This window comes from Monodon monoceros, unplaced genomic scaffold, assembly GCF_005190385.1.
Source record: "Monodon monoceros isolate NGI ecotype Baffin Bay Population unplaced genomic scaffold, NGI_Narwhal_1 Super_Scaffold_18, whole genome shotgun sequence".
Lineage (NCBI taxonomy): Eukaryota > Metazoa > Chordata > Mammalia > Artiodactyla > Monodontidae > Monodon > Monodon monoceros.
In genome coordinates this window covers 141,007,399-141,026,234 of record NW_021703774.1, presented here as the reverse complement: position 1 = coordinate 141,026,234, position 18,836 = coordinate 141,007,399, and the positions used below count along the sequence as shown (strand labels likewise).

The following is an 18,836-nucleotide window of genomic DNA, read 5'->3' as shown; positions in this document are numbered from 1 at the left end:
GTGGGCAAGGGCGGTGTCCTGAATGTACTGAACTTTAACCACTAGGCAAAATGCCTGGCACACAGCAGAGGCCAGTAAATTTCTGTGGAAGAAAGGAGGGAGGAGGGAAGAACGCAAGGAAAGAAGGCTCCCAAAGCCACAGCGTTGGGAAGTGGGGAAGTGGGGTTTAAATCCAGCCCTATCTGGTTCCAAAGACTAGACTAGAACAGACTAGACTACATCCATGAAAACATACAAACTCCCCTTAGAGTAGGGAGCCTTTTATTACACTCTTGTGGATTTATCTTAGAACTTGGCACATTATCATTTTCTGATTAACAAGTGCTAATCGATGGACTTTAAGCTTTCACAGGTCACGGAGAGCAGGTGTGATTGTCTGGGACACCCATGGTCCCTGGAGCAAAAGGCACTGCACATGGTGGATGCTTTACACATACTTGTGTCTTGAGCTGATTTATAGTCAGTCCATCCCACTGTGATGACGACAGTGACTCGGATCAGAGAAGAGCCAGCCACTGGCCCTCAAGACGACATTCAAGGCCTGTGGGGTGGGAGTGCCTGGAATGATCAAGACACTGAAACTATGGTCGGGGCCAAGTTTGTCTAAGTGTTTTAAGACTAAAGAGGAACATGCTGATACAAAATGCAGTGTCTTACTGCCCCAGAGGGTTAGGAGTGGCTTCTGGAGTTTAAACTCAGGTCATCATCATACAGAAGAGGCAGTTTCCCTGGGAGTTGAAATAATGACGTGGAGAGTTTTTGTTGTTAGTATGCTTTGTTCCCCTCCCACCCTCCACCCCAAAGAAGTTTACAGAAGGTGTAGCATACTGAGTGCGAGGAAAATAAAAATTATTCATCCGAAGACCAGGAAAACACTTTTTCTCTCTGAAAACCTCAGTTCTCTCCCGCCTCCCACCCCCACTCCAAGATCAATACAGTTTTCACATTTTTTTATAGTTAGGGTTTCTCTTTGAGATTTTATTTTGATAAAAAAATTTTAATAAGTTTTTACGTTGCACACCGCATGTGACCTCTGGTGTCACTGTGCGCCTCTAGGGGCTATGATTTGGCAGAACGGCCAAGGCGGAGTCAGGGGGTGGGGACATGACTAGCCTAGGAGTTGGGGATACGGTTTGAGGTGAGCTCTGCCTCTGCCTCCCCAGGTGACTCTGCCTAAGTCCCAACCTCAGCTTCCTTCTCTGCGACAAGGGCATGAAAAGGCCTCTTGACCGACTCCCTAGGCCACCCTGAAGATCTACTGAGGCACTGCCTTGGGGACATACTCTAGGTAGTAAAAGGCACCTGTAAATATAAGTAAGGTAGCACTTCTATCTAAACATCAAAGAGAAATGAGGCTTTACATGTCAATCTGTTATCTAGATAACACAAACCTTCCTGCTTGAGTATAAAATTGCATTTGATTTAAACTTCGGGGATGGCACCTGTGTCTCTAGACTAGTCTCTTACCTTTTTGAAGCCAAGAACACTGATGCAGGCTTATTAATGACTGTCCTCAGGGGACGTGGAGGCTATGAACTTGTGTTATACTGATTTGCTCAATACTGACTGGCCTCTAGTTTTTACAGTCCTGGATTCTTGTGTTCTGAAAGAGCGTTTCTGTCCTTTCCTCTCAGGTAAGGAGTCATTTCTCCCTGCTGGCAAAGCTGCTCCCTTTCAGATTTCCCTTGATTCCTGCTTCTAAACCACGTCAGATGTGAATATCTAAAAACCTAGTTTGTTAAATTCAGTTGCAATATAAGAGCCTATCAAGTTCTTCTATGAGCAAACCTGAGGAGTTTTATACATCTTTACATTAATCTAAGGTCGTGTGCCTCCCTGCTCAAAAACTTTTTAATTTTTCTCATTCCTACCAAAACAAGTCCAGGCACCCCAGGCTGGTATAATTTTCAAGGCCTTCAATCACCTGTTCTTAAACTACAGTTGCAGTCTCTCTTCTCAACGCCCCAGTGAGACTGCTGCCCTCTGCTTCCTCTTGTGCCTTGAAAGCCCGCCCACCCTTCAAGGCCCACCTCCTTCCCAAAGTCTCCCTCAGTTACAAATAGCCTCGCTCCATCCTTTGAACTCTCCTGTCATCTGATCCACGTCTCTCCTGCGGCACTGATCACTTTCTGACTTAAAAGTAGTACATTTGCCGGGATGCTGTCTAGCTCTCTTTACTATCCTGAAACCCCCTTGGAGAGGTTTCCTATTTCCCCCGGTCCTGCCTCTTGCCACATGGATGCATAAACGAGTGGTGGCAAATACGCTGCCAGCTCTCGTTCTCTGAGCCCCATTTCTTGACGTTGCCTGCTGTGCTCTGGAGAGCTAAGGCTGCCGCACGCCGAAGCTCCTGTCAGATTGGCTCCGAGAGGGGAGTGACTCTCCCTTGGGGTAACTCTGCCCTTCCCTCGCCTCAGGGAAGCTCGGCCTGCCTGTCCCCGGTGCCCTCCCGGAAGGGGGGCGGCACACGCCATGTCCCCGCGGGGAGTGGCAGGCGGCCCGTGGCGGGAGCACTCACCACTGCCCAGCCTCAGGAGCAGCACGTCCTGCAGCCTCCGGTTGAGGTCGCGGAGCTCCTTCATCTCGGACACCAGCGCCCCGTACTCCTTGAGCTTCTTAGCCTGCTGAACCAGCTGCCTGCGAGTCCGCTCCAGCTCCTGCTGGAGGTGGCGCATCTCGTCCTGCTGCTGCTGGTAGTTGCGCAGCAGCTCCTCATACAGAGCCCGGGGCACACCGGCGTCCTCCAGACTGTCCATGTCCTCTGGGCCCGGTGAGGCCTCCACGAAGACCTCTTCCGGACATGTGCTGTGGCCCAGGCTCAGGCCGTTCTGCTTCTCCAGCCGGGCCACCACGGCCTCGATGCTCTTGTGCGCCACTTCACTCGGCTTCCGCCCCTCGGGTCTCTGTGTAGGACAACGAGAATCAGTTCAGGCAAGGGCAGCTGGGACTTTCTTGGGCTGCGGCTCAATATTTCCCCAGACAATCCTAGAATCACAGAACCACAGAACATCAGTGCTTGGAGAAACTTGTGCAGACACGTAGTCAAAGCCCTTCACTTTACAAAGGGGGAAACAGAGGTCCAGAGTGGGGAAGGGTCTCGCCCCAAGTCACACAGTCAGTTAGTGGCAGAAGCAGGACTCTGGTTTCCCAGGCCAGCACTTCTTCCGTTCCATCACTCTGCCTCTTGGGTGCATATTATAATATCATGACTGCCCTCCCCAATTCCCCAGGCTCCCACCCTACCCATAGGGCCCAGGCAGTGATCTGCTCACAGGGAGTATTCAATGTGTATTTGTGGAGAATCAGTAACAAATCAGGCCAGGCCTAGCCATCCCAGGGGAGCCATCACTCAAATCTCTTCAACAACAAAGACATAAAAGCCCCTCCCCCCTGCTCCCCCCCACAAAAAAAAGGGCATTCCACCAAGTAAACTTTTCCTCAAGAATGCTGTAGTTGGGAAGGATGCTAAGGACTCTAATCTAGAGCAGGAATCATGTCTTATTTTCTGTTCCTCCACTGCCTACTCAGAACTGGCACTTGGCAGGGGCTGGATAAATGTTTACGTAACTGAAAAGTTCAAAGAACGCTAGCACTGGAAGGTTCTTTCTGTTGAACTCCCTCATTTTACAGGTGAGGAAACTGAGGCTCAGAGAGGGGAAGGACTACACTCAGGGTCACACAGTGAGCTACAGAGAGAGTCAGACTCGGAACCTGAAGCCCGACTTAGAGCACTAGGCTCCTTCCCCCACATGTGTTAGCCTCTCCTTGGACTCTGGCCAAGTTGAAGCTCAGCAAGAAGTGGATACAGAGAGGACAGTTTAGTGAGAAGACAATTATCTAGGACTACCCAGGAGTTGGGGTTTCAGCTGCCTGAGGCCAATTCCAGCTCAAGTGGACAAAGCTCCCACTGAGGGGAAGTGGGAGTTAGAGGACCAGTGCAGGAGGGCTATAGGAGCTCTCCTGATGGGGGCACTTGTGGGAGATGCAGACAGCTGGAGATACCAGATTCCAGACAACTTAACTGTGTCCGGTCAAGCCTGCCTTAACCTCTCAATGAGTTCCTGAAAATTTTGGAAAAAAAAAAAGAAAACATGACTCTGAGATTAGGTTACACGACAAAATCCTATCCTGTCATTTATCCACTGGGATAAAGTGCTGCTGGTAGTCTAGATGAGTTTATTCATTAAAATTGTAATGATCACTTTGGATACCCGTCTGCCTCACTACACTGTGAGACCACTAAGGGCAGTGACCATGTCTGTCTAATCTCTATGACCCCAGGAACCAGCAAGGGGCCAAGGCCCATAGCACGGGTGCAATGAATGCATGAACTAAACTCAACTGCATCTTTTGGACTATGCTTTGGGGATGTCCTTGGCCTGTGTCCAAAAGCAGACTGCAGTCAGTGCAGAAGGCATCCCTCTTCCTCTTCCCTTCCTCCAGGGCACCCATCGTACAGAAAAAAACATCTGGCTTATCGAACAAGATATTCAGCAGGCTTACAAGCAAAGGCTGGAGAAGAGCAACTAGGGTGCACACCAAAGGAAATGCAACCTCATGCACAAGTTTTCTTCCAACCCAAGGTCACATTAAGCCCTTTGTCTGAACCTGGCGCACCCCATCTCCTCGTGAGTCCACCCTTAGCTTTTTGGGGGCAGCCTGATAGTGACTGGCTCTGAACTGCTGCCCAAGAGCAGCCATGTTCCTGGAGCCTAGCAGTGACCTCTCCGGAGCTGGAGGCCAGACGGAAATGCACCATTCCCAACCCTTAGCAGCGATGACACTGCACAGATGGTACAAACAGGACAGCGCTCCCTGGAAGGTCAGCCAGCAGAGCAAACTCACGCTAGCCGTCCCGAGCCTCTCCCAACGTGAGAAAGTCAGGGCCTGTGACACCAGGGGGCATTTACATGGGCAGAGGAGGCCAGACTGGAATTCTTTAGCTATAAGAAATCTGAAACTGCTGTCCCATACTTCCAAAGAAGAGGAAAGATGTTGTTACCTTGATGTGTCTAAGCTGTAAATCTTCTTCCCCGTAATCTTTAACTTCCCCATCTTCTTCTACATGATTGAGAGAAAGTTTGGGGATTTTTATTTTCTTCTGCATCACACTGTTTTCAAGGTCAGATTTGTCTTCTAAAATGCATAGCAAGAGAATAAGGTTCATTATGAGTCAAAATGCTCAAAATGCCCATAACCTCAAATACTAGAGAATGTCTGAGGCCAGACCAGTTAAAAAGGAAAAGCAAACAAACCCAAGACATGTTTGTTCCCTTCTACATGCAGGGCTCCTAGTAGCAGCAGCACAGATCAAACTCTAGGATCAAGGGTATATGCTAAAGGCACCACCATAAAAAGCACTGAAATAGCTCCCAGTGAATTTGCTGAGGGGTTTCCCTAAGTATATCTTCAAGGGTGGCCTTTTATGGAATTCTAGAATCTTGGAACTGGAATGGCCCTTAGATTGCTATCTGGTTTTAACTTAACTAGCACATGAATCCCTCAACAACCGAGATATTTCTAAGCAAATGATCTCCCAGGAAAACCTAGTGGGTTTCTGCCCACTCAGGTACTGATGAGCATGAAAGGATGATAGCTCTTACGGAGATAAAGCCTGAACTGGAGCTGAGGTACAGCCTCCCCACAGCCCAGACACAAGACAGGCTGAGTTAAGACAGATACAGGAAGAGTAACTAGCAACATTTACTGGTATCAGATAATGAAATGACAGAGTTTGGGGGGCCTCAGTGACCAAGTGGCCCAACTCTCTCTCATCTTACAGGTGAGGATGGAAGGCGCGTGCCCAGGGTGTGAGTCTGAGGAAGAGGCAGGAGTGGGAAACAGGCCTCTGGCAACTCAACCACTGCTTACGTGTGATAACAACACACACTGACGTGCATTACAAACTACAAAAGTGCTACACAAATACAAAGGGATACTACTTCTCCTTTCTTATTCTTTAAACTCAACTTCAGATAATCTGAAAGAGAATTATTTTTCTCTTGCACAGATTTCAAACTTTACTTCCCAGATCTGTCTCTCACTGTAGATGTCAACAGTAAAAATTCAAAGAGGACAGTTCCAGAGGTAGAAACTCGAACATGCTCTGGAACTGGCCCTTGTGGTAAATACTTTGAGGTCCTGTTTTCCGGGCCTGAACTGGGACTCTGGGAATTACTATTTCTTACTCCTCAAAGGTTCCCACTGCTGCTATATCTTAAATGTAGTTTGTAGCATGTTGCCCAATGCTGGATGTAGCATGTGGCCAGGGAGTGGTTAAGTTCTGTCTCTCAGGGTCTTTATGTGTGAGTGTGTGTGCACATGTATGTGTGTGTGTTGAACATGCTCTTACACTTCGCCCAGTCCAGGCTTCTCTCCTCACAACTTGTTAGCAAAGTTGAAAAGGAAGCCTGTAAGCACCTAACTATTCCAGAATGCAGTCAAATGCCAAATCTTCCTGAATGTACCTTAGGAATGGAGCCCCAGCTGGTCAAGGGTGGGACTGCAGTATCAGAGAGGCCTCAGTGTGAAGCTCAGCTCTTCCGAGACAGGGCGCGAGGAGGGAGCAACAAGGTCTTAATCGCATGACCTCAGGTGTCTCCTCTATAAAGAAGTATGGGGACGACAGCGACAATGCTTCACACACTTAACCACACAGCATGGCTGGTACACACTAGGCACTCAATGAACAGGATGTAAAAACTGGTATTATCAACAGGCTCAGAATCGTTTTATTTCCCTAAGCGTAAGGTGGATAAAGATACAATTAAAATACAAAAACAAAGGAATGACTTAAGAAAGGTATCTAGTGTAAGGGAAATGCCCCCCAAAAGAGGAGGCCATCTTGTTAACAACCCCTCCTGATCAGAGATGAAAATGCCCTTTCCCACTAGTGGAGCAGCAATCCTAGGCTTCTAGTTTCACAAAAAGGCCAGTTCTTGTTCTTGTTCTCTTTGTACCTATAAAATACACCCAATGGGTTAGGCAAGAACAACAGCAGGGACCGTGGTCTTTCTAAAAGAGCAGTAGCTCACCTCCTATAAATCACTGTCCATTCCTTCTAAGTCAAAAAGCTGCTAAAATATAAAACCTAAAGAAGGTGCTCCAAATGAAATTATCCTGAAATGGGATGGGTGGGTGTGTTCACATGTGAAAAAAGAGGGAGAGAAACTGAAAGGGATATAGAGGATGAGAGGGGGGTGTTAGGACTTCTGAATGTGTTGAGGCAAAGCTCCTGGGTTAGCCTTCAGTTGGACAAGGTCAAGGGCAAAAATTTGAGATGTAGCCACCGAACTAGAAATGACAAGCTATGCTCTGCCTCCCTGAGCTGAAGCTCTGTAGCTGAGAATCATGCTGGTATGGAGAGAAGCAGTCATTCAGGCTCACAAAACTGGGCAATATTTCAACTGGGAGCAATCCTCAGATCATTTCACTTAACCCTTTCAAAATGGAGATGAGGTTCCAAATGGTAAATCCATGCATCCGTCTACTCCGCAGTCAGGCCCAGGGATACAGGGGGAGCAAGACAGGCAGGGTTCCCATTCTGGTGAGCACATCATTGTGCAAGGTCACAGAAGTTAGTGCCATAACATGAACAGTATGAGAACTCAGACTGTGCAACCGGAATTCAGAGCTTTTCCTCCTATGCCTCCGCTTAACATTTACTGAGAATTTACACTTGCAGGATCTGGCTGGGGCCCTGGGGCACTGAGAATGAACACCTGCTTAGGGGACACAAGATAAAAACCCACGAAAAAGAAAAGCCCTCAAATAAGATTGAGATAAGATCTCAAATACTGAATGTGAATAAGGGGAAAGTAACTGCTATAGGATCTTGGGGGCAAGGGAGATCACTTTGGTCAGTGTAACCATGGCAGGCGTTTGAGAGGAAGGGCCCTTTGAACTAGACTCCTTACTTACAGGGTGGTCTTGAGTAACTTAATTTACTTCTCTGATCCTGTTTCCTAATCTGTGACCTGAAGTAAATAATTCCTACTCACATTGCCAGGATGCCGTGAAGATGATCAATTCTGTGTGTTAAGAACTTGAGCGGAGTGAAGAGCACTTGGACCGTCAGTGTACATAAAAGGACAGCCATTTACTGATGGCAAGAAGAGGGGTAAAGGACAGAAACCAAAAAAAAAAAGATTGCAAAAACATTTAGACCGGAATGGTTACAAAAGATGGTTCAGTTATAGGCAGGAAGAAACGGTGAGAAAGAAAGTTAAGGTGGCTGGGGCTTGGAGAATAACTGGCCTTGAACGCTAAGGTAAGAAGAACTGAGGTTCAGCCTGCAGGTGTGGAAAAGTCAGACAGCCTGGATTCCAAGTCCAGTTCTGCTACGTGGTAGATGTGAGAAGTCAGGCAAGCTGCTGTGTCAATGAGCATCACTGATCTCTTTCCGTAGGAAGGGAGACAGAATATTGACCTCAAGTGGGATCAAATCAGCTGAGTATATGTGCCTTGAAGGCAACAAGAGTGGTACTTATAGCAGATGACAAAGCTCAGCAGAGCCTGCGGCTGGCCCAGGGCTGCTGCAGGCTTGCCCCTGGAGGCGGAGGCCTACTCAGCCACCTGGCTTGAGAAGGGAGACACGTGAGAGAGCCTTACTCCCCATATGATGACAGGAGCCCCCAACTCCCACTGGCTATACCCAAAGCTCCACGCCCCCTCCATCTAACTGGAATGCCCCCTCCTTTCCTTTCTGTTAGACAAACTCCACCTAACCTCCACTCAGTTCCTCTTTCCTCCTCTAAGGTCCCATTACACCTTATACATACCTTCTCTGTAGCCTATTTTCTTACTATGTTGCAATCACCTGTTCTGAGGTCTGCCTTTCCCACAGGAGTGTGGGTAACCACAGGGCAGGGCCCATATCACAGGCTTGGCCATACAGTATAGAGGCTCATCAAAAAAAATGTTTAGTGAAAGAATAATAAAAAGAGGCTATACCAGTAAGCATATGAAAAGATGCTCAAAATCATCAGTCATTAGGGAAATGTAAATCAAAAATAATACTATCAGATATACTTCATACTCACTAGGATGGCTACAATCAAAAAAAGAAAAGAACAGAGAATAAAAATAACAAGTGTTGGGAGGATATGGAGAAACTGGAACCCTCATACATTCCTGGTGGGAATGTAAAATGGTGCAGCCACTATGGAAAAGAGTTTGGCAGTTCCTCAAAAGGTTAAACAGAATAACCATACGATCCAGCAGTTCCACTCTTAGGTATGTACTCAAGAGAAATGAAAACATGTTCATAGCCACATTATTCATAATAGTCAAAAGGTGGAAACAAGCCAACTGTCCATCAACTGATGAATGGATAAACAAAATGTGGTATATCCATGCAATGGAGTATTATTCAGCCGTTAAAAGAAATAAAGTATTGATACTTGCTACAACATGGATGAATCTTGAAAGCATTATGCCAAGTGAAAGAAGCCTGACAAAAAGGCCACATAATATATGATTCCATTTATATGAAATGTCCAGAACAGGTATATCCACAGAGACAGAAAGTAGATTAATGTTTTCCAGGGACATAGGGGAAAGGGGCAATGAGAAGTGACCACTTAATGGGTAACAGGGATTTCTTTATGTGTGATGAAAATTTTCTGGAATTAGATAGTGATGATGTTTGTAGAACACTGAATTGTACACACTCTAAAATGGTTAACATGGTGAATTTTGTCTTATGTGAATTACACTTCAATTAAAAAATAGGCTACCACTTTTAGAATGTCTATTACCGACCAGATGCCACTATACGGCTCTTCACATATATTACTGTACTTCCCAACAACCCTGCAATCAAGTATTAGCTGCATTTTTTTTCCACAGAAGAAGAAATGAGACTCAAAGAGGGCCTAAAGCCACCCAGATGCGAAGGCACAGAGCCAGGATTCGATCTAGATCTCTTTGCCCCCCAAGCCCACGCTCTAGTCTCTCTAAAAACACATGCCTGAAATATGGTTGAGCCATATTCATAAATGCTGAACGAATGAATGATGGCTCTAGATAAGGACATCTAAATTCCCCAGCCTGAAGTTCAAAGCAGAAGACCACTTTACTCCTGCTCTCCTGCCACACCCCTCTGGCCTCAGGAAGTCCCCAGATAGGAGTAACTATCGCGAGGCACAACGAATTAGGTTGTAGGCCAGGGCTCAGGGTTTGAATGGGTCCTTTGAAAGGGTAGACTGAGCAGTGCAGGAAGGTCTGAGTGACAGAAGTAAGTTCCTGAAAGGAGCAGAAGCAGACAGTCCCTCGAGTCACATGTCCCCTTACCTGGATCCTGGCTGCCCCAGTGCTTGGCCAGGGGGATCTTGAGGCCCCTCTGAGAGGTAACTACCTGCTGGCTCCATCCTAATGCCCATCACCCTCCTCCCTGCGCCGTGCTCCCTGGATGAGGGCTCAGGAAGATCTGAGGCCTCCACTTGTCCTTTTCTGCAGTCACTGTACATTCACTGAGCCCCTGTTCTGTGCTGAGCACTCTGCTAAGTGGTCCTTGCCTTTCGGATCCTTACAACCCAGGATGTGCCAAGAATCCCAACCGGAATAGAAGGCTTGACTTCCTGAGAGATGCTGGCTCATGTGGGGGCAAACCTCCAAGCTCCAGGCCTTCCTAATCCTAATCCCAAATTAAAGGTGGTGCCTCACATCCGCACCTAGTCCACAGAAGATTACGGAACACTCAGTGTCACCGTAAAAAGTGGAGGAACTGGTTGGGAGAGGGAGGCCCAGGATTTAACAAAAGCAGCCCAGTCTTTCCAGTCAGGGAGTCCTGGCTTGGAATTCTGCCTCTGCTACATACTAACTGTGGGAACTTGGGCAAGCTACTTCACCTGTCCGAGTCTCACTTTCATTATCTGTAAAGTGGGGATAATAAACTGTTTTCCAAAAGGTAGTGCATATAAAACACCAAGCACAGTGCCTTTCTTGTCCCAGGTGTTCAGTGAATAGTGGCTGTGAGGCTACCCCTGTGGGCTGTGTCATTGGCTTTTATCCTGTGGCAAAGAGACCCGTACCCGACACAGATTGAGACACGATGAAAGAGATGTTTGGGGAAGATTAATGTGGCAATGGCAAGTAAGATGGATGAGGTGTGAGGAGGAGACTGAACACAGGGTGACAAGAAGCTATAACTCCTGACTGGTCACATTAATGAAGGTGAACGGTGGTGTGGATCACCTAAGACAGCAGGTAACTTCATGCAGCATTTTAATGTGGCTTTGGAGTATGCTTCTGGCTTTGCATTCCAGGAAACCACAGAAGAAATTAGCAGGAGACTCAAAAAGGATGAGTCAACCCACCTCTCTGGTCAACCCACCTCTGCAACTGCTCCAAGCTTAAGACCAAGTAATCGGTTTTAGTGTAAACAGAAATAAGTATGTAGCCTCTGAAGAGATAAACTTCATTGATTCTAACTTCCTGATTCTTTTGTTTCCAGGGCAAGAAAACCACCAAGGATTTGGGCATCAACTTTCTCCTTCTCCTTTCCAGCTACTATGCTGTCAGCTAACTGCATTCATCTTATTCAACAAATACTGAGTAAGCAACTACTATGTGCCAGGCCCCACGCCAAATTCTTTATTAACATCAATACATTCAATCCCCATAAGGATTCTACTGAAGCAGAAACTGAGGGTCAAAGAGTGAGGTGGCTTGCCTAAGACACAAAGTTATTAAATATCAGAGCCAGACGTTCCAGTCAGGCCTGCATGTCACTCGGGCCCTGGTTCTATCATCTAATTATCCTATAGGAACAAGAGAAAAATGACCAAGTTGCTGTAACTTCCTCAACTGAACTAGAAGGCACATATAATATGGTGAGTGTGTCAATATAATTTCCCCAGTGCCAGCTTTTTTCCCAAGCCTTTGCCTACATCCAGGAGAATCCTGTGATCAATGCCCAAATTGAACTTAGTGTGACTTGATACCAACCTCCTGAACTCCAAGCTTATCAAGACCACCAAGCCCTAAATAACCCCCAAATAGAGCCCCTATTCAAAGCCATAAAATACGGTAGAAGCTGCTCTTCAAAAATATAGAAGAACTTGGTATGTGTCATTAACCTGAGAGGGAGGAACATCCCATTAAACTTACCACTGGAAAAAAAAAAAAAAGGAGGCATGTTTAATGAGCAAATAGTGTTTTAGAAAAGAGGCCGGTGGACAGGAAATCCAATGCAATTCTGTCTTCAAACGTGAAGATACTCCTGAAGAACTTGAAATACAGTTAAAATGGGAGAGGTACTGTCTTGACTCCCATTTTACATAAAATCATGCTGGATAATTAAAAGAATCCAATGTCAGAGTTTAACGTGGTGTGGGCTTGTTAGCTATGATGAAGTTCTGAAAGGCTAAACATAAACTGTTTTACATAGGTTTTGTCTTATTTAAAAAACATCTATATGCAAGTTTAAAGTTCTTCATCTGTGTAAAAACCTTGCAAAGTCTTATGTTTGCATTAAAAACAGACATGCCACAGAAAAGGCATGCATATCTCATTCTCTGGCCTGTGGCGTTTGTTTTTTTTAAACTCCAAGGCAGACAAAATTCTCAAGTTTCAAGGATTGTATCTAGCCAAGACAACACGAAGATGAGTGCCCTGCTGTGGTAAAGCAGAAAGAAATCAAGAGACACGGGTTCGAGGCCTGGCTTTGTAACTCACTCTCTGGGTGACCAGTTACTTCCTTTCAGCTTTCTTTTCTGTAAAACATAGGGACTAGACTAGAAAACCTTAAGAGATCCTTGCAGCTGTGTGATCAACTGGCCAGCCACAGGGAATTCCACTTCTCTTTCTCTTCTATGCAGTGCCGGGCAAGAGTAGATGATCTAATCCCTCCAGGTGGGCTCGTTTGAAGAACTGTCCTGCTGAGACCATCCGAAAGGGGAGAGAAGAACTGCCAACCAGGTTTCAGTAGGTCTCCCTGCTTTCACTCCCATGGCCTCACTGGCCTTGGCACAGGGCTAGGGCACAGACAAAACTAGGAACCTCATCCTTCTGACTCATCTGTCTAGCTACCCTCATGTGCTTCACCAGGCTGTTGCCAGGGTAATAAGTGGCCCCGCCATAGGGTCACAGAGGGGCAACACATGGGGGGAGATGGTAAGCCCTTCATGCTAAAGTCAAGCCACAGGAGGATTCACAACGCCCACAAGTTAAATTTTAAACGTGTCTTCTCCTTGGTCCTCTAAATCGCTCCTTTCCACAAATGGTGGCACCCACGACTAAGCGAGCTGTTCTCTCAAGAATGCTTAGCCACCACAGTCCTTATCAGCTACCTATATTTAATGAGTACCTACTACGTGCCAGATACTTTTCCATATTACCTTGCTAAATAACATAGTGGGCAAGTCACTCGTTACCATCTCTACGTTACATTTGAGTACCTGAAACTCAGAGAAGTGAAGTAATCTCCCTAAGGTCACACAGCTTGTAAACAGCAGAGTCACGGTTTGAACCCAGACTGTCTCACTTCAAAGCCTATCTTCTTTCAGCTCTCTAAATCTTCCTCCTTGATACTCAAGGAAGCGACCTGGGGGAGGGGGTCATTTAACCAATTCTCCCATAGGACAGGATTTCATTCCAGAATATCCACCTCCCCTGACAGGGAGCTCATCACTATGCTTAGAAGCCCTTTCCATCGTTCATCCACTCTCTCGGCTATTATTATATTCCTCCCACCAACCGCTTTGAATTTCACTCTCTGGACCTAATTTTGCTTTCTGGGCCTCAAAGAACAGGTCTGATTCTTCTTCTAGTGGGGCAAAACTCAGACATTCAAAACTACCAAAATATCATCTCATGCAAATCTTTTCTTCTCCTGCTTATATATTTAGCTGTCCTATCCTACTACGTCTCACCAATGAGCTCAGAGGAAAAAGTAGTTGCTGTGTAGTTAGAAGAAACAAAAACAGGCTTAGATCTGGGATACAAAGACCTCGCTCCTTGTTTGATTTCCAGGACACCCATCTCTCCTGGTTATCACTTGATTCTTAGTCCATCTCTGGCTGCTTCTCCCCAGTCACCTTTTTGGGCTCTTCTTCTTCAGCTGTGCCCTTAAAAGCTGGTGTTCTAAAGAGTTCTGCATGATTCGCTTACTCTGCCCCCTCTCCCTCTGTGAAACCACCACTTCCATGGCTAATGACCTCCACATTGGGACCTTCAGCCCAACTTCAGAGCACTCTCCTGAACCTTGGGCCACGTGCCTAATCACTCTCCTGGAGTATCTGCCCAGATATCCCATGGGCCCCCAAGATTCACCTTGTCTCAGACTGAACTCAATATCTCCTCTTCCAACCAACTACTTTTCTAATGCTCCCCACGGAGGGAGGAGAGCCCAGACCACCACATCACCATCACACACATCACCACAACCAGACAGTTCCCAAGTCCTATGGATTCTCCTTCCTCAATCCACCTCAGAGCCATCACAACCACTGCCACCCTAGTTCGGGTATCATACTTTTCGACTGACCTGACTCACAGTTCTCCAAGAGCTTCATGTGTATGGGAAGACCTTAGCCCACTGCCTGGCACCTACAGCACCCACTAAACAACTGTCTGCGTAGCTCTCTTCTCCCAGGGTAAAATAAGAAGCCTTATCTCACAAGGATGTAGACAGAGTATGTATGTGGTAATTCCTAGCATTGAACCTGGAGCCTGGTGAGTTCTTAATAAATATTTAGTAAACGAGTCCGTGAAGGCAAGAAACAATGCCTATTCCTCCTCCTTTATTTCCCTCCAGTGTAAGACTGACCACCTAGTGTAACTTAATACCTGGGGAACTTAAATGAACCAGAGAAAAGCTCTTCAGGGTATGTATGCTTTTCCAGTAAGCATTTTAAAATGAAGAGTACACACATCTTCTCTCTCTAAGGAGCTTATAAGACAAAGCAGGTAGGCACAGTGGAAAGAGAATAAATCTTGAAGTCAAAGATCTAAGTTTGAATTCTACTTTTCTGGTGCGTTTTTTAAAAATAAACACCAGTGTGCTCTTGAATGACAAGAAAACACACCAAAGAGCAAGACCTGAGCTTGCCTGGGGCAATTTCTTCTTTCATCCTGTGAACCAGAACTCTGAAATACTCAGCAACACATACTATTTAGTTGTAACAAATATGTGGTTCTTAAACATGACAAATCACATCAGACGGGACCTTACATGGTTAACATTTCAGTAGAATCTGCAACAGATGACAGCAGGCAAGTTCCAATCTTCGCTCCAACGTACATCAGCAGAACATGTCAAAACCTAAATTAAAAGTCTTCACTCACTTAAAAAAAAAAAAAAAAGAATCCTTTTGTTGGCAGTCTCCCACTGATGACATGCAACAATCTTTGCATATGAAATCGGCTACTCCCCTGCTTCACTGCTAACTTTGTAGAAGTTCCAAAGCATTTCTGGAGCAAGTGATCCATTTGGACCAACAATGCCAAGCTGGGACCTGAGCCCTGAATGAGCTAAAATTACCAAAGCAAGAAGAACGTGGCTTTGGAAGCGATTTCCCCCAAGTGTGGGGTTTCTTCTAGTCAAGGGAGTGATAAAGAATGTTGACTTTTTCCAGGTGAACAAAGTTGAAGGAAACCTCCAAAACTCACTGCAGGTTTCTGTTCTGAAAAACAAGTTGCTGCTACAGGGGCTCCTGTCCTCCCTACTTCTTCTCCCCAAGCATAACAAATGCACCTGTCTTCCCCAAGTTGGTGAGTTCCACTTGGGCTGACTGGAGTGGACTACGTGCTGGGCACTATGGATGCAGAGAGAAGGAAGGCAGGTCCCTGTCCTGGAGGAGTTCACTGTCTGGTAGGAAGACAGACCTATTCACGACTAACCAAAACAAGACACAGAATGCTAAAGATAAGTGAGGAACAGCAAAGTAAAAGGAGGGCTCCGAGGAAGGAGAGTTTCCCTTGCGGACTGAGGGTGGAACAGGGAGCTGCCAACGCATCTGTCCACTCCTCTGTGGCATTCGTCCTCAGCTCACGGGACTGCAGGCATGTCACGTGTCTGCCTTCTCCACTGAAGGGGAGCTCCATGGGCAGAGGCCCCATCTCACACAATGATTAATCCATCCTCGTTGGCTCAAAGGAGTGCCTGAGGGAGTGTTCTCAAGACGGCATGAAGTACCGCAGGCCTGGGGGAAGCTGGAGAAATGGGGTTGGTCTGGGGCTGCTATGAACGCCCCGGCTGAGAAGCTTAAGTTTTATTCAGTAGGCAACAGGGAGCTACAGAAGGTTCTAAGGAGAGAAGTGGCTTGACTAAGACTGTATTTTGGAAGATTTTTCTGACAGCAACTTGGAAAACAGATTGAGGCAGGGTAATCAATTAGAAGGCAGATGTGCTGGCTTAGATAAGAGCTGGTGCACGCCTGGATGTGGGCAGTGGTGGTAGAGTTGGAAAGATGTACAAGATAAACCACAAAGCCCACCTAGAATGGGCCCTTTCTCTGTGCTGCCCTGGTGCCTGGCTTCCACCTCTATTTAGCACGTACATTGGGCCCTAAGACTACACTCACCCTGAGGATGATGCCCATTTCCTCTCTGTCATTCTGCCCGGACAGAAACCCTACATGGCAGGGCCTGAAAAGGTAACTTTTGTTTCGCCTGGATTGTGCTGTCATTTCAGTCCCAGGACCTCAGACCTGCGGGGTGCACTGGAGCATTCGCTTATTACAGCACCGGGCCTGGTGTATAGGAAGTAGAAGGGGGACATTTGACAACAAAAGGAATTTAGCACACCAAATAATAATAACATAGCCAAAGTGCCTGGATAGAATGGCATAGAATTTTAAGACTCTGAGCTGAGAAAAACCAGTTGTGGCCCCATAAAAAAACCATAAATTCAATACCATGAGCCCCAGTAGCAGACTGGATTGCAGTTAGATAATGGTAAGCTCTCCAAACAGGTTGTTCTCATTTTCAACATGCTGTCTGGCAAATAAATGAGAGTGACGAAGGAGACCACATCCAAAGGTGAGCCACATCTTGAGTTACGTGGACCATGGAGGATGGGAGCTCTTCTGAGATTTCCTGAGGAAAATGACAACTTAGCAGAGAGGAAAGTGCATGTGCTCTGTAGGAGGGAGGCTGGTGAGAGGGGAAGAACAGAAGGGGCTGGAAAACTCAGCATCTAAAACTGTTCCTGGGCTCGAAAACTTGACTTGAACTGTCAGCTTCACGGACAGTTCTTCTCTTGCCTTTCATTCCTTCCAAGCCTGCTGTGTGGCTGACGAGAACATCAGCTACTTTACAAAGGAGATTTCCAAGTGGGGGCCTGGCACTGCAAGACCTCGGTTTCAAGTCTGGCTTTGTCACTTGTTAGCTATACAGCTGGAGAGGAGTCTCTGAGACTCAGTTGTCCTCATCTACACAATGGAAATAGTAACAATGGCAATCTCTACCAACAGGGTCCCGGGGAGGACTAACAGAGATAATGCACAGGCACAAAGTAAGACTGTCAGTAAAGGTGTGTTTGTTTTCTCCCCTTGAACTGAAATCAAGGCTATATACTGGGTCTGACACACATGGAAACCATGATGTAGACCAGCATATGCTGGAAAATGCAAAGTCCCAAAGCAGCTGGCTTTGACATTTCCTGGATACAAGAAGAGGTACACCTGAAGACAGCTCTGAGTTGGCCTGGGCAAACGGTAAAGTACCGCGCTTCTCACCAAAAGCCATAAAACGGCCCCGAACTGCTCCTGAAACTATGCTTTTGGCGCCAGAGAGGGATTAATTACTCATGGCTAATGCACAAAAACATAGCTATCTCTGCCTCCCGCTTGAGGGCTTGCCGCCTCACATCTGGTCCCACAGCACCGTGGTATTCACAACTAGGAGATGCCAGAAGATGAGCTCCTTAAGACGAAGTCACTGCAAGCAATTCTCGGAGCCACCACATCCAAGATGGGGTTTCAAGACACATGGGAGAGTTCTTCCAGGACAAATGAATTCCCACACCTACCCTGGCCCTTCCAGTCAGGTCTGGAGCCAGGACAGTGGCTCCAATTTAAAAGCTAACCAGCTGATTGGAATTCTAAATGTGGCCTAGTCAACGGCAAGTTGTTTCTTTTTCTTCCCCTTGCTCTTCTCAAGAAAAACACCTGAAGAGAGGTGGAGGAAAGTGCTTTTCAACTCACTTTGCTCAGACTGGGGCCACGCTTCTTCTCTGGATCTACTCTGCCAATTTCCAGATGTTGCCTAGGTCTGTTTGTGTGTGTGTGTTATTTTAATTGTCTGTTTTCAATAACCCTAGAGATTTATCAACATTCCAACTTGGAGGATGAATAGTCTATAGATTCAAGATTCATGGTCCTCACACCAATAATTACGTGTGTCTTACTGAAGAAGACTTTTGTCAATTTCCAAACTCAGAGTCTGTGGGGGCTGCCATCTGCCTCAGCAGCCTCTCTGCGATGCCTGAAGAGCAAAGCACAGTGGTGATGTTTACTGCATGAATAAGTGGATGCAGGGACAATCTCTAAAAGAGGAAAGCAGCCATTACACACTAAAACACCTACCTACCACTGACTCCTTCTGACCACATCACTCCCCGCCTCCTAGGGCCCTTCCAGATCTAGGAGTATAATAGAATCATAAAGAGCATGCTTTCTCTTCTTCTAGCCAAGGGGAAGCTAAGGTTACAACCTACCTATAACCTCCTCAGGCCTATACTGTACTCTTGGGGAAAAATCTCCTAATCCCTTCCTTCAGGTAATTAAAAGCAAGCAAACAAATGAAATAAAACCTAATCCGCTACAAAGGTTTCCCTTTTCTACATACTTTCCTTCATTCTGTTCTTCTGGCCCCAGGCATGCCCAGGTGTT

General features: G+C 46.4%; 2 protein-coding genes across 11 annotated transcripts in view; both read right to left on the bottom strand.

Moving 5' to 3' along the window:
* AGBL4 (ATP/GTP binding protein like 4) overlaps positions 1-18,836 on the bottom strand; it is a 1,273,876-nt gene that overhangs the window by 233,494 nt on the left and 1,021,546 nt on the right. The window lies entirely within an intron of this gene.
* The window catches only part of BEND5 (BEN domain containing 5), a 48,050-nt gene that overhangs the window by 27,409 nt on the left and 1,805 nt on the right, over positions 1-18,836 (bottom strand). For 5 of the 10 annotated variants that reach the window (XR_003794437.1, XR_003794438.1, XR_003794439.1 and 2 more), the window contains exons 2-3: positions 5,003-5,136; positions 2,519-2,903 (exon numbers count right to left, since the gene is read on the bottom strand). Coding sequence is in view for 6 of the 10 variants with exons in the window: in XM_029228567.1 (XP_029084400.1) it covers positions 2,519-2,903; positions 5,003-5,136 (519 nt within the window). In the remaining 4 variants the exon portion in view is untranslated. Of the gene's footprint in view, positions 1-2,518; positions 2,986-5,002; positions 5,137-15,175; positions 15,288-16,859; positions 17,013-18,836 lie in introns of those variants that run through there. The other 5 variants (XM_029228569.1, XM_029228570.1, XM_029228571.1 and 2 more) reach the window with 5 other exon arrangements.